The sequence below is a fragment of the Halichoerus grypus genome, chromosome 6 (genome assembly GCF_964656455.1).
Source record: "Halichoerus grypus chromosome 6, mHalGry1.hap1.1, whole genome shotgun sequence".
Taxonomy (NCBI): domain Eukaryota; kingdom Metazoa; phylum Chordata; class Mammalia; order Carnivora; family Phocidae; genus Halichoerus; species Halichoerus grypus.
The window spans coordinates 8309818-8322110 of record NC_135717.1 but is presented as its reverse complement, the minus strand read 5'-3'; the positions used below and the strand labels follow the sequence as shown (position 1 = coordinate 8322110).

The 12293-nt window shown below is 49.2% G+C and overlaps 1 protein-coding gene across 9 annotated transcripts in view; it reads right to left on the bottom strand.

The window, feature by feature from the left end:
• Nucleotides 1-12293, bottom strand: part of CUX1 (cut like homeobox 1) — a 351030-nt gene that overhangs the window by 155286 nt on the left and 183451 nt on the right. For all 9 annotated transcript variants that reach the window (XM_078074422.1, XM_078074425.1, XM_078074428.1 and 6 more), the window contains exon 4: nucleotides 5509-5587. In XM_078074422.1, the coding sequence (XP_077930548.1) occupies nucleotides 5509-5587 (79 nt within the window). The remainder of the gene's footprint in view (nucleotides 1-5508; nucleotides 5588-12293) is intronic.

The window sequence follows — 12293 nt, the reverse complement described above, 5'->3', positions numbered from 1 at the left end:
TACAGTAACATTCCAGCTCTGCAAGAGCCTTTTTAAGAGGTCATTCTAGAATATTTCCAGCTATCGGAGAGGATCACACTTTAAGAGCAGGGCCATTTATTTCTCCTTTCACTGCAGTTAGGGATGGAGGCTGCCTGTTTAACTGTGGGGATATTTTCTCAAAGGCTGTGTAGTCTTCCACCACGCAAAAAGGAACCACCCAGGGGCTGGCAAGGCCTGGCTCAATCCCATTTGTACCTTAGGTGCTCTAGGGCCTGGCACAAAACACACCGCCAGAAAGTGCTGGCCGAGGGAATGTGTTATAGGACCTGTTAAACAGCACACCTCGAACCTTTTCTTACACACTCAGGATCACTGCTGTTGACGGATATTCACTGAACGTGGCTCTCACCCACAAATACAGATGCCCATGCAGAAGGATGCTGGCCTCCTGGGGGAGCCAGCCGCAGAGGGACTCCCCCTCTGGAGGGGCCTCGCCCAGGTGTCCTTACCAAGTCATGTTGTTGGCAGATGACTGTGATGCTCTTGTTCATGGGGCTCATCATCAGCAAGTAGTAAATATAAATCTCAACCAGAGGTACATTAAAATAGAAAAACTTAAATATGTCCAAGTTGAAGCTACCCCTATAGGTTGACCATAAACATTAGGATAAAAAAATCTGTCCATGATGAAACTGACAGATGAAGCCATCTTGACTAACGTAGTAAAATCCTAACTTATTTATGAATCGAAATGTAAAACCGCTCTCCTGCCTCCATGACATTGACAATAAAGGCAAAGGCCATTTTCAATTAGAACAACGATGAGACAAGATACTAGAAATCAGGAAGACAGGTTAATCCTCCAAACTGTCTGTTGGTCTTGCTTTTAAGATGGATTTATTTATTTTAGAGAGAAAGAGGGTGGGGGGGGGCAGAGGGAGAGAGAATCTCAAGCAGACTCTCCGCTGAGCGTGGAGTCCGATGCTGATCTCACAACCCCAAGATCATGACTTGACCAAAACCAAGAGTCAGACGCTTAACTGACTGAGACACCCAGGCGCCCCTATTGGTCTTCCTTTTAATTAATAAACCAGAGGGAATCATGTAAGTAAGCCCTGAAGGAAGTGACGCTGCTCTCACCGTGTCCTGGCGAGGGCTGTCCCGGTCACCTTCCTCAATCATCTACCCTACCTCCTTCATGCAGCTGAAATCCGTCCATTTCCCTCTAATTTTACTCCCGCCACCCGAAACTGAGTGACCTCAACTCTCCCTCCCCATGTCCCCTTGGGACATCTTTCTAATCTGTTGTCCCAACTGTAGTCAGGATGACTTTTTTTTTTAAGATTTTATTTATTTATTTGAGAGAGACAGAGAGAATGAGCATAAGCAGGGGGAGCAGCGGGCAGAGGGAGAGGGAGAAGAAGGCTTCCCGCTGAGCAGGGAGCCCGATGCAGGACTCGATCCCAGGACCTTGGGATCATGACCTGAGCCAAAGGCAGACGCTTACCTGACTGAGCCACCCAGGCACCCCAGGATGACATTTTTATTACGCCCATAGGATAGTGTCATTTCCCTGCTTACAAGCCATCCCTAGTTTTTGTCTGTTAGATGAAGTCCAGAATCCTTCACATAACCTACCAGGCCCCTGCCTGCCTTTGCAGCTAGGTAACCACACGGGTGTGCGCCCCTTACTCGGGCATAACTATTAGCAGTGCCCCCTTGACAGTGTTTCGGTTTAGATGACATCGTACTTGGCCCCTCTTGTCACTGCCCAGGGCGGCTGCCTGGGACCCGGCCCAGCCCTTTCTGATCTACACTCTCATGCCCAATGGGCACTGTCTCCAAAATACTTGTCATACCTACACTTTAATTACTACGTGTGTGATTACTTTTAATGCCCACATTCCCACCACCCTCTGAAGTCCATGAAAACAAGAAGTCATCTGGCTGATTCACTCCCGACTCCACCCCTGGGGCTCAGCATGGTTCTGGGGACCCAGGGAGGGGACAGCTTCTGAGGCACTTACCAACTAACCCCTGGGAGGGAGGGGTTGCAACAGTGCGGAAAGAGCGTGCTTTGGCCGAAGTAAGCAGTGTATTTCCGATAAAAAGCATCTTAAAATACTCTCAAAATGGACCACAGAGTGAAGAACAATCTAGTGGCAAATGAGGAAGAAGGTAAATATGGGGGTCTTAACTATTTTATCTGTTTGGGGTGACTCATCAGGACGATTATATATCTAAATGTTTATTCAGTGTCTTTAATACAAAGGCGCTTTGGCGCAGGGAAATACCATTATTTGGGATTTGGGATGTGGAAGATGAACAAGAGGAAGGAGCCAGGGCTTCAAAGTTTCTTCTCCCTCCAGAGTGCTCTCCCTGGTGCCAGTGTCCATCTCGGGAGCATGGTCCAACATGAACAATTAATACTGCACAACCTCAGAAAGCATGCTGAAGAAATAATGCGATCCTTTAATTTATTCATTCAACCAGTATTTATGGAGTTTCTGCTATGGGGCAGGCATTGGGGGAGACACAAGGAAAATGAGGAGGGACAAGACCACATTGCCCGTCTCCCTGCCGGGCCAGAAGGGAAAATAGCAGAGTACCAATAGTTATAACAGAGGCAAACACAAGGTGCTGGGAGTGGGTGTGTGTGTGTGTGTGTGTGAAGGGCTAAGCAGACCTGGGAGGTTACGTAGGAGTGTCTCAAGTTCATCTGGAGGAGTAAGGTATCAGCTGAGAGGGGGCCTGGCCTGCCTGCAGGTGAAGAATAACCCATTCCCACAAGCATGGAGACTCGATTCCAGATACTGTAGACATGAGGGGAGTGGCCTGAATTATGAAGTGGAGAGCAGAAGCAGGGATGGAGAGAAGCGGATGGAATCAAGAACATTCTGGAGGCAGAATGGCCAGGACGTGGTGACCCCGCGCTGTGGTGTGAGCAGCTGGGTTGAAGGTGATGCTGCTCGCTGAGAGAGGCAATGCAAGAAGGAGCCAGTCTGCTCCGGACACGCTGGGTGGTTTTGGGGTGCCCATCTGTCATCCCAGTGGGTATGCCCAGGAGCTAGTGGATATGCAAGCTGACAATCGGAGGAGTCAGAACTGAGCCGGGATGGAGCTTTAAGAGCCACTAGTGTGCCCCTTGGTGAGTTCTGCTGCTGAGGACTCCGGGGTGGCTCTGGGATGATGCGACCCCTCGGGGCATGCAACGTATCACGGCTGCGGTACACCAGGCCCTGCTCCAAGTCCTGGGCACAGAGTGATAAAGCAAAGCTGTCCTCAGGGAGCTTTCATCCCAGTAGGACCACGAGGTGAGAAACAAGGAAAGACACAAAATTTCCGGATTGGGGTGGAGAGGTGGGGAGAGGGGGCGCACCTGGGTAGCTCAGTCTCTGGAACTTGCGACTCTTGGTTTCAGCTTAGGTCATGATCTCAGGGTCATGAGATCAAGCCCCCCGTCAGGCTCTACGCTCAACGTGGAGTCTGCCTGACATTCTTTCTCCCTCTTTGCTCCTCCCCCTGCTAATTCACTCTCTCTCTTTCTCTCTCAAATAAATAAATAAAATCTTTATAAAAAAAAAATGTATGGATAGGGGACAGTGGGGATTGGTTCTGTCAGATTTCTGGGCCAGCCTCCTTAGTTGGTGGGGCTTTGTCTCCACCTCTTCCTGGAGCCAGCTGGTCGGCTCTTCCTGGGTTCCTGGAGCTGGGCCATATGACAAATAGCCGAAATACCCATCCCATTATTCCCAAGAGCTGCCTTGACTTTTCTGACGTAGTTTAAGTTGCTGTTTCTTACAACTAGAACTTAACAGCGCCCCCCCCCGAATGTTTCTGGGTTCAGCTGGATCGTGGCCTGAAGCACACAGACAGTTAAGGCATCCTGACACCTCCTAACTGCCTGACTGTCAGTAAATGCAATGCTATTGACCAGGCCCTTCCTGTAAGGCTCAGCCGCAGGATTACTTCATCTGAGCAATAAGCAGACTTCAAAACCCAGGCAGAGTGCTCCAAGGTCCATTCCTGCTTTTCAAGGAACTTAGATTTGTCAGACCACAGCATTTGCAAGAAAGAAATACCTAGGAGGTAAGTAAAAGTGATCTATGGGGCATGCAGATGTACTCTGATTGACTTTTTACTCTAACAGGAAATATCAAACATCATTTGCTCCTACCACCTTAAATTGAAACGGCAAACTTGAATTCTCCAGCCAAAAATGAGAACTATGAAGAATATCACCAATATGGGAAAAATGCCGATGGTATAATATTAAGCAACAAAAGCAGAATATAAATACCTACCCATGTTATGATCAAAATTCTATAAAAATTATAGGTCTATGAATGAAGCCTGCTCAGGCAAAGAGGAGTGTTGATTTAAAAACCGTCTCTTCTTTTTCTATGGGAAATTAAGATGGAGTATAACTGCAGAAAGAGAAAGCCAGTAACTTGTTAAAGTGACTGCCCGGCTGAGAAACTTCACTAAGGGAAGACCCAGATACAAATGGACTTGAGAGTGTAGGTTATTTAGAAAACAGCAGCTAAAGACTCTCTGGGTCTTTGGCAAAGACAAAACAAGCCTGTCCCCTTTCAACTAAGTCACCCACACAAAACTTGCAAAAGAAAATGCGAACAGGCCCACCAAGCTGCCGATTCCTGAGAAACAATGCATGTCAGGCATCAAATGATCCAGTTTCTGTGAAGAATCCTCCTCATGAGCCTTGCCCAGGGTGTTTGGGGAACCCTAGGTGGATACAAACTCTTACAGTAAATCAAATGGCCAGAATTTGGAACTACGGGCTGGATATGCTCCCAAGACAGCAAAAAGTTAGAAGAAAGAAAACCATTCTCATCACTAGGCTGTTCCCCTTATTCCATTTCCCAGATGAGAAAGCTGAGGTCCAGAGAAGAAAAGGATGTGACCAAGACCTCACAATAGGCCCTGGCAGGAGAATCTGTATCTCCCTCCTCTATGTCCAAAGTGTCCAGAGTGCTTTCCACCACCCCTCGCTTGGTTTGGCCTCCATTAACTCCCACTCCCAGAGGGGACAGCAGAGCCTAGTGAACCTGAACTGGAACACACGTACAGACACCAAGGAGATCTGTTTCTGCTCTGCTTTGTTAAAAGCCGCTCTAGTAATACCAGTAATGTTCAGAGCATTACTAAGAGCAAGTGAGCAATTCCAATGGCCGGGAAGAACATTCACCATGTCTGCATGGCACACACATGGGTTCTATTTCTTCCCTCTTTATACCGAAGCTAAAGGTAGCCCCACAGATTTGGGTTTTTGCATTTACAAAGGCATCAAGTAGAAGTTATATGATTAACTTCAGCAAATACACATCTGATTTGCATACCCACCCAAAGTCTGGGTTTTGGAGAATCCATATTCCCAGAATTCCCAGTTTCCTGGGGAGCTGCTGGTATAATTCCCTTAGGGAAGCTGAGAAGAATAAGCCCGAGACCCACCAACGCACCACCACACAACACCCACTGGTGGCCTCTGTAAGTGCATGGGCTTACCTGGAACATCGATCAATCTTTTGTAGACATTCAAGAAGGCTGCCTCAGCTTCTTTGCTTCTTTTACTCAGTGCATCAATCTGAAAAGCAATACAAGAAGGAAAAGAAAAACAAAGAGCTCAAAATTTGTCAAGAGGTAATTGAGAAATCATCACACATCTAGTGAGTTCCCACGGCAAACAGAAGTCTGGTTCCTTCCTCTCGGGGTAAATGGCTAAAAACGCACAAAGGGGCACCAGTCCACGTGGGCCCCGCTGGTGAGGGTAACGAGGCAGGAGCAGTGCTGTGCAGCCATTTGCAACACTCGGTCCCACTGCCCAGCTGAGAGAACAGTCCCTGTCCTTCCTGTGCAAGCATTTACTAAGAGTTGGCCGTGTGCCAGACAGTGTGTTAGAGGCAGGGGGCAGAGCGAGAGCTCCTAGCCCCAGGAGCCGTGGTCCAGTAGGGGAAACAGGTATGCAAACAAGGGATTAAATCCCAGTTGGGAAAGACAGAGCCACGGGGACACCGAGAAAGGGCCACCAAGCAGGCAAGTGGGTGACATTTGAGCAGAGACTGCAAGAGTAGTTCACCAGGTGGGAAGGAGAGGCATTGCCTAAAGGGGAGGAGCATGTTCAAACACCCAGAGCAACGCTCTTCAATCTGGGGGTTCACAGATCCTGGTGAAGAATTTGATGAAAGCCAAGGACCCTCCCCCTAAAAACACATGCATGCACGGTGATGTGCTCTACTTAAGGACACTCACAGGTCCTCTTGTGTTCTGTCCACGGGATCCAGATTAAGAACCCACGGATGGGGCTGTCACAACACACCAGGGAACATGGGGGTCTGCTGGGCTGGGAACGGGGATGCTTGGCTGATGAGACCAGGCAGGTGAGCAGGGCTCAGACCACGAAGGGCCCACAGTGTACACAGGAGGTGACATTCAGGGGCTTTTGCCCCCACACAGTGAGCAATGTGTAGGGCAGTAGAGATGGAGGAAAAGAGGCCAAGTGGGGAGAAGGGGGTCAAACTGAGTTGATAGGAGGCACAGAAGATTGAGGCAAATCAAGGATGGCACCCAGGTTTTCTAGCTTAGGCACCAGGCTAGTGACGGTGGCCAGGATCGGTGTGTCTCGTGAACTCACCCAGCCGGGCTAGTGTAAAGTCTCTTCATCAACAAAAGGGGACACGTGAAACTCCCAAGTATGCCGGACACACATCCAAAGAGCCCCTGATTGCTGGATGAACTTGGTACGTATTTTGCTCACATAACACACTTGTTGAGACATCAGATCACTTTTTACACCTGAAGCATGCAAGATGCTACACGCACCAAGCTCATATTGGCTCAGGAAAAGGACACTAAATTACATATTCCTTCTGTCCCCTCACAGAATTATACTCTCTGTCTCCAGTGTTATTAAAGAGGCAAAAGGATGTGGCTTAATTATAGGGTCCCTCGCAGGAGCCAACCAACAATTTGTTCAGGGCCGAGAGAGGCCACCTGATGAAGGATAGGAAGACGCTGCGGAATGGGACCCAAGGGCTGGCGGGGGACAGGTCTCAGGAAATCCAATGCAGAGCTAACCAGCATTTCCAGTTTCTAGCCAGTTGTGCTCCAAAATTCCCATTTGAAGTCAGTTGTTTGGAACTCGGATGTATTTTCTTCCCATAAAATAAGACTGTGATTTTTCTTTTTTTTAGGTGCTGAGGAAGTGTTTGGAATAATCCACAAGGATGACTTAAAAATGACAAGACAGTTCTCTATTTTTACAATAAGATGGTCCCCCCGCCCCAAGTATTAGCAACTCAGGCTCATTGTAGAATTAGAGAAATTAAAAAAAAAAAAAAAGAGAGAGAGAGAGAGAGGAAAATAAAAATTCTAATTCTTCCACTCTCCAGTAGAAGTCATCCTCTGTCTGGTTTCTAATTCCCTTCAATTTTTTTTTCCTAATTAAAAAAAATACAGAGTTGAATGAAATGTAGTCACATAGGCAAACTTCAGAGACAGGAAGTAGGTTAGTGGTTGTCTGGGGCTGGAGAGGATGGGGGTTTGGAGGAGGATAGCTTAGGGGTGCAGGGTTGCTTTTTGGGGTGACAAGACGTTCCACAGTTGATTGTGTTAATGGTCGCACAACTTTGTGACTATACTGAAAATCAATGGGCTACAGACTTTAAATGGGTGAATTATATGGTATGTGAATTATATCACAATAAAGCTGTTAGAAATGTGTGTATCTGAAATTAAACCACATGTCAAATTTTGGATTGTGCTATCATAATGGGTAAATCTTCTCCAGTATCTATTGCAAAATTTGGAAAATGTCTTAATGGTATTATTTCATCTGCATCTAAACACCCCATATGTAGATATTTTGAGTAAGAGTGGATATGGAGTTACCTTCAGATGTCTGGCACACTCCCTATGCTCTGGGTCTTTCTGTTCCCTCTGGAGAGCAACGTGCTCATGGGGAGCGGAGCTTCTGCCCAAGAAACAGGGTAGATGCCTTGGCTGCTCCTTGTGTCTCTTGACACTGACAGAAGCTTCTCTACTCAGTTCACGACCCGCGTCGGGAGGGTCCCTGGCTTTCCAGGTATTCCCGACCAAGTGTACAAAGCGTAGCTGCCTCCGTGGTGGACAAAGGATGGGATCCGGAAGGAACCTGTCTCTCCCGCGGAGGTTGCTGATGGGGAGGGGGACATGGGGGTTGGTAATTTACACAGCACTCTTGGGGACTGTTATGGGTTGAACTGTGTCCCCTCAAAAGAGGTTGAAATCCTGGTACCCAACACCTATCAATGTGACCTTATTTGCAAATAAGGCCTTTGCAGGTGAGCAAGTTAAGATGAGGTTATTAGAGTGGGTCCTGATCCAATATGACTCTGTCCTTATAAAAAGGGAAACTCTGGACACAGACACAGTCAAACCCCCAGGGAGGAGCCCGTGTGAACACGAAGGCAGAGACTGGGGTGGAACATCTACAAACTCTGAAACACTAACAAACCACTGGAAGCCAGGAGAAAGGCCTAGGACACATTCTCCCTCACGGCCTCATAGCCTCAGAAAGAACGGATACTGCCCACACCTTGACCTTGGCCTTCTAGTCCCCAGAACTGTGAAATAAATGCGTGTCGTTTACGCGGCTCAGTGTGTGGTACTTGGTTACGGCAGCTCTGACAGGCTAACACAGGGACCGCGATTCTGGGCCACCTTCCTGCCCATCCCCTTGCCACAAATGCAGGAGAATTCAAAGCCAGTCCTGAGAGAACAAGGTCAGGCCAATGAGCTTCATTAATTCATGAAGCGATTGGACGACGAGGTTTCTTAAGAGAGGCAATGAGTACTCCACGTGTGGTTGAGTTTCTACTCGTTGAGGTCCCCGGCCCAGGCCCCTTGTGAGACTTCCAAACCTGGAAGGATTTGTGGATTCTGGGGATTCTGAGACTTTCTATTCTCGCGCACTCTTTTCACGCCCCTATGGTCAGCACCCTCAGCCGAGACCAGGCCTCGGAGTCTGAGCTCTCCCCGTCCCGGCTCCGTGCTTCCTGTGGTGGGCTTCCCCTGGCTATCTCGTGCACCTGCTTCCTTGACCACCCTTTGCTAGAATCCCTGCTGCTGAACACCTACTCACGCTCAAAGAGGAGGGCTCTGAGCTTGGAGGGAGGAAGGGGGACCCTGGAGCTCAGCTGGCCAGCCTTATCTGTTCAAGGGGGTAACGGCGCCCACCTCCCATGGCTGGGCGGGTAGAGGAGGTCACGTGGGTAAGGTGCTCACGGGAGGGCCGGCTACCTGACAGTGACTTCATCACCATCAACAGGGCTTCCTGGGCGTGTCCATGCAGTTAGAGCCCCGGAAGTGGGGCCGTGCCTGTCCACCTTTAGCATTCTGTGACGATACCCTGCACTGTCCACACCAGTCCGCAGCATGTGCTCAGGTGTGTGTGCTGCCTGCCTTTGCAACCATGAGCCAGGGCTCAGCCCGGGGGCCCTGAGAAGCGGTCCGAGGTAAGGTCTTAAGGCATAGATGGTCGGAAGCAGGATCCGGGGTAGACCCTCTGACTACTTCCTGCGCAAAGATAGCCTGAGGTAGGGAGTCTGCCTCCCATCGCCACCCCCTTAAAGCCATCGTGAGTGAGGGCAAGGACAGAGGTGGCCACACTGGGGCAGAGCTGGGGAAGCTCTGGAGGCCCCAGCCCTGGGGAAAACCTGTTCTGCTCCAGGGATCAGCCTCACCTCCTGCCACGCCCGGTTACTCCCTGTTCCCTGCATACAAGAGCAATTTCCCCGCAGCCTGGAAGGCGCCTCCTTGGAATGTTCCTCTGATCCTTGAGGCTCAGCTGACCCATCTCCCTGCTGCCTGTCGGACACTCCCATCCCGCCATAGGATTGTCCCGAGGTTCTAGGACTGCAGATGAGGCTCCCTCAGGAGACCCTGGGTTCCTTGAAAGCCCACGCTACGCTTTCTGTCCCAACCGCCTTTCCTCCCAAATAGCACACAGGAGGTGGTTAATACCTTTCCACTGTGTGCGTGACAATTTGCCTCAATCGATCCAGTTTTACCTGCAGAAGTGAGCCAATGGTTAAGGGATCCGGTTTTAATCCTTTATGAAAATGCTTAATATGTAAAGAGTTCTTTGTTTGGGAAGTATGGTTCCTGTGCTGACGTGATGACAGCCACTTGCTGGAGCCAGCGCACTGGAAGCACCTTTTCCCACTGCACGCGCCCCCCTGCAGCGAGCTGGGTGTCCCCACCAGCTGGCAGCCGGGCGGCCGCTCTGCGAGTCTCCCGGACCCAACGGTTACTCTCCCAGCAACATCACTGTTACCATGCTGAGTCTGGCTTTTCTGTACTAAGAATTAAAACTGATAGAGAAAGAAGTTTTTATTCTAAATCTGAAACAATCAGGGGGCGCCTGGCTGGCTCAGTCGGTGGAGTGTGCGATTCTTGATCTCGGGGTTGTTAAGTTCGAGCCCCATATTAGGTATAGAGACTGCTTAAAAATAAAATCTTTGTAAGCAAAAAAACCCCAAAAAACAAAACCAAACAAACCCCACTTCATAAATTTGCAATAATCAATAGTTGCTTACAGTAGCATGCACACTCAGAGGCCAGGTTTGGAGACGAGTTCATGGAAGTCACCAGTGAGACCCCTGAGATGGTGAGGGGCTTGAGCAGCTGCCTGACCCTGCGGACACCGGCAGAACCGCGCTGTGGGGTTCTGGGAGTCCTGTGGAATCTCGAGTTGTCGCTGCCGATCACTGGCCACCTGCACGCCGCTGCCACTGCCCAAGACTGGCGGGGGAACAGCACCTTCCGTGCGGGGCTTTCCCGCCCCACTGACATCACGTGTGACCACGTGAGCTGCTTTGGCCAATGCAACCTAAGCGACAGTGCCACGTGCCACGCCGGAGCTTAAGATTTAAAGCGATCACATGGTTCGGCCACTGCGCTCCTTTCTTCCGCTGTGAGGCCAGCGTGACCTGATAGGAGCCGCCAATTCTACTGGGATCTCGCAAAGAAGACCACACATGGTCCCAGGGCCGTCACGCTCAGCCCACAGCCAATAAATATGTCATATGCGTGAGAAGTAATCTTTTGTTGCCACGGGCCACTGAGATTTGGGGTTGCTTGTTACAGCTGCACGATCTAGTAAAGCTGTCTGTTACAAGTCCTAGGGTGGTTATATCGCTAAGATAGAACAAAGTAAAAATAAGGAATTGACAACCAATATTGTGCAGGCCGAAGGGAAGATGGGTTGATAAAGTAGAAAGGGCACAGGACTTGAAACCAGAAGACTGGATTTACGACAGGGCTCCATCAAGCATTTGGAAATATTAAGCCAGCTACGTACCCTCTGCCTCTTTGAATTTTATTTTCTATGCCTAGGAGGAGGGAATGACCAGAATGTCTGCCTTATGAGCCCTGGAGAATCGAACGAGACCGAAAATCTAACAGTGTGGAGAGATTTCGGTGTTGGTGATAATTACTGACTCCTGACATACTTAGAAGATGAAACATCACACAAGTATCATGTAAATTACGTGTCAATTTCTAGAGGGTCAGTTAGAAGAGAATTTACACACTCAAGGCGTCAGTTTTTGTACAAACTGCCACGCTACTTTTAACAGAATTAACTGCTTCCAACAGTCCCATAATCAGCACTCATGGTGGGGGCGAGGGGAGAGGAGGCCGCAACTTTTGAGGGGCATGCTCCTGTCATAGGGTGACATTCCCTGGGAAGGTCCCTCACCCACCTGTAACTCGGAACATTAATGGGTTTGAGGCTTTGGAGGCTGTTACTTGAGTTTTTAATAGGACTCTCCTGTTTTCTGCAGAGGAATGAAATGTGGGGAGAACGACTACAAGCGTGAATTTGAACTGGACGGTGCTTTGTGTAGGACAGAAAAAAGGACAGAACAGTGTGATATTTACAGATATATAAATCCTCCTTGACCACCAGCCTTGACCACCAATCAATCAAGAAGTCCTAATCGTCTGGCCTCAGAAATCGATTTCAGAATTATAATCTCTCCTTGCTTTGATGCTTTAGCCTTAATTGACATCCTCCCATTACTTCCAGTGCAGAACTGCAGGCCGGTACCCAGCAGATCTCCGTAACTGTACTTTCTCCTTGCCACGGAGCGTGATGTGTCCTCCACGGGGGCCCTGGGTCACTTTCCCAGCACCCAGAAAAAAACATGGAGCCGCTTTACCCTAATGGCTTCTCCTCACTCCCAGACTACCATCCACACTCCTCGGGCTGAGGTCCCAGAACCCTTCCCCACGTGGCCCTTGATTTACAC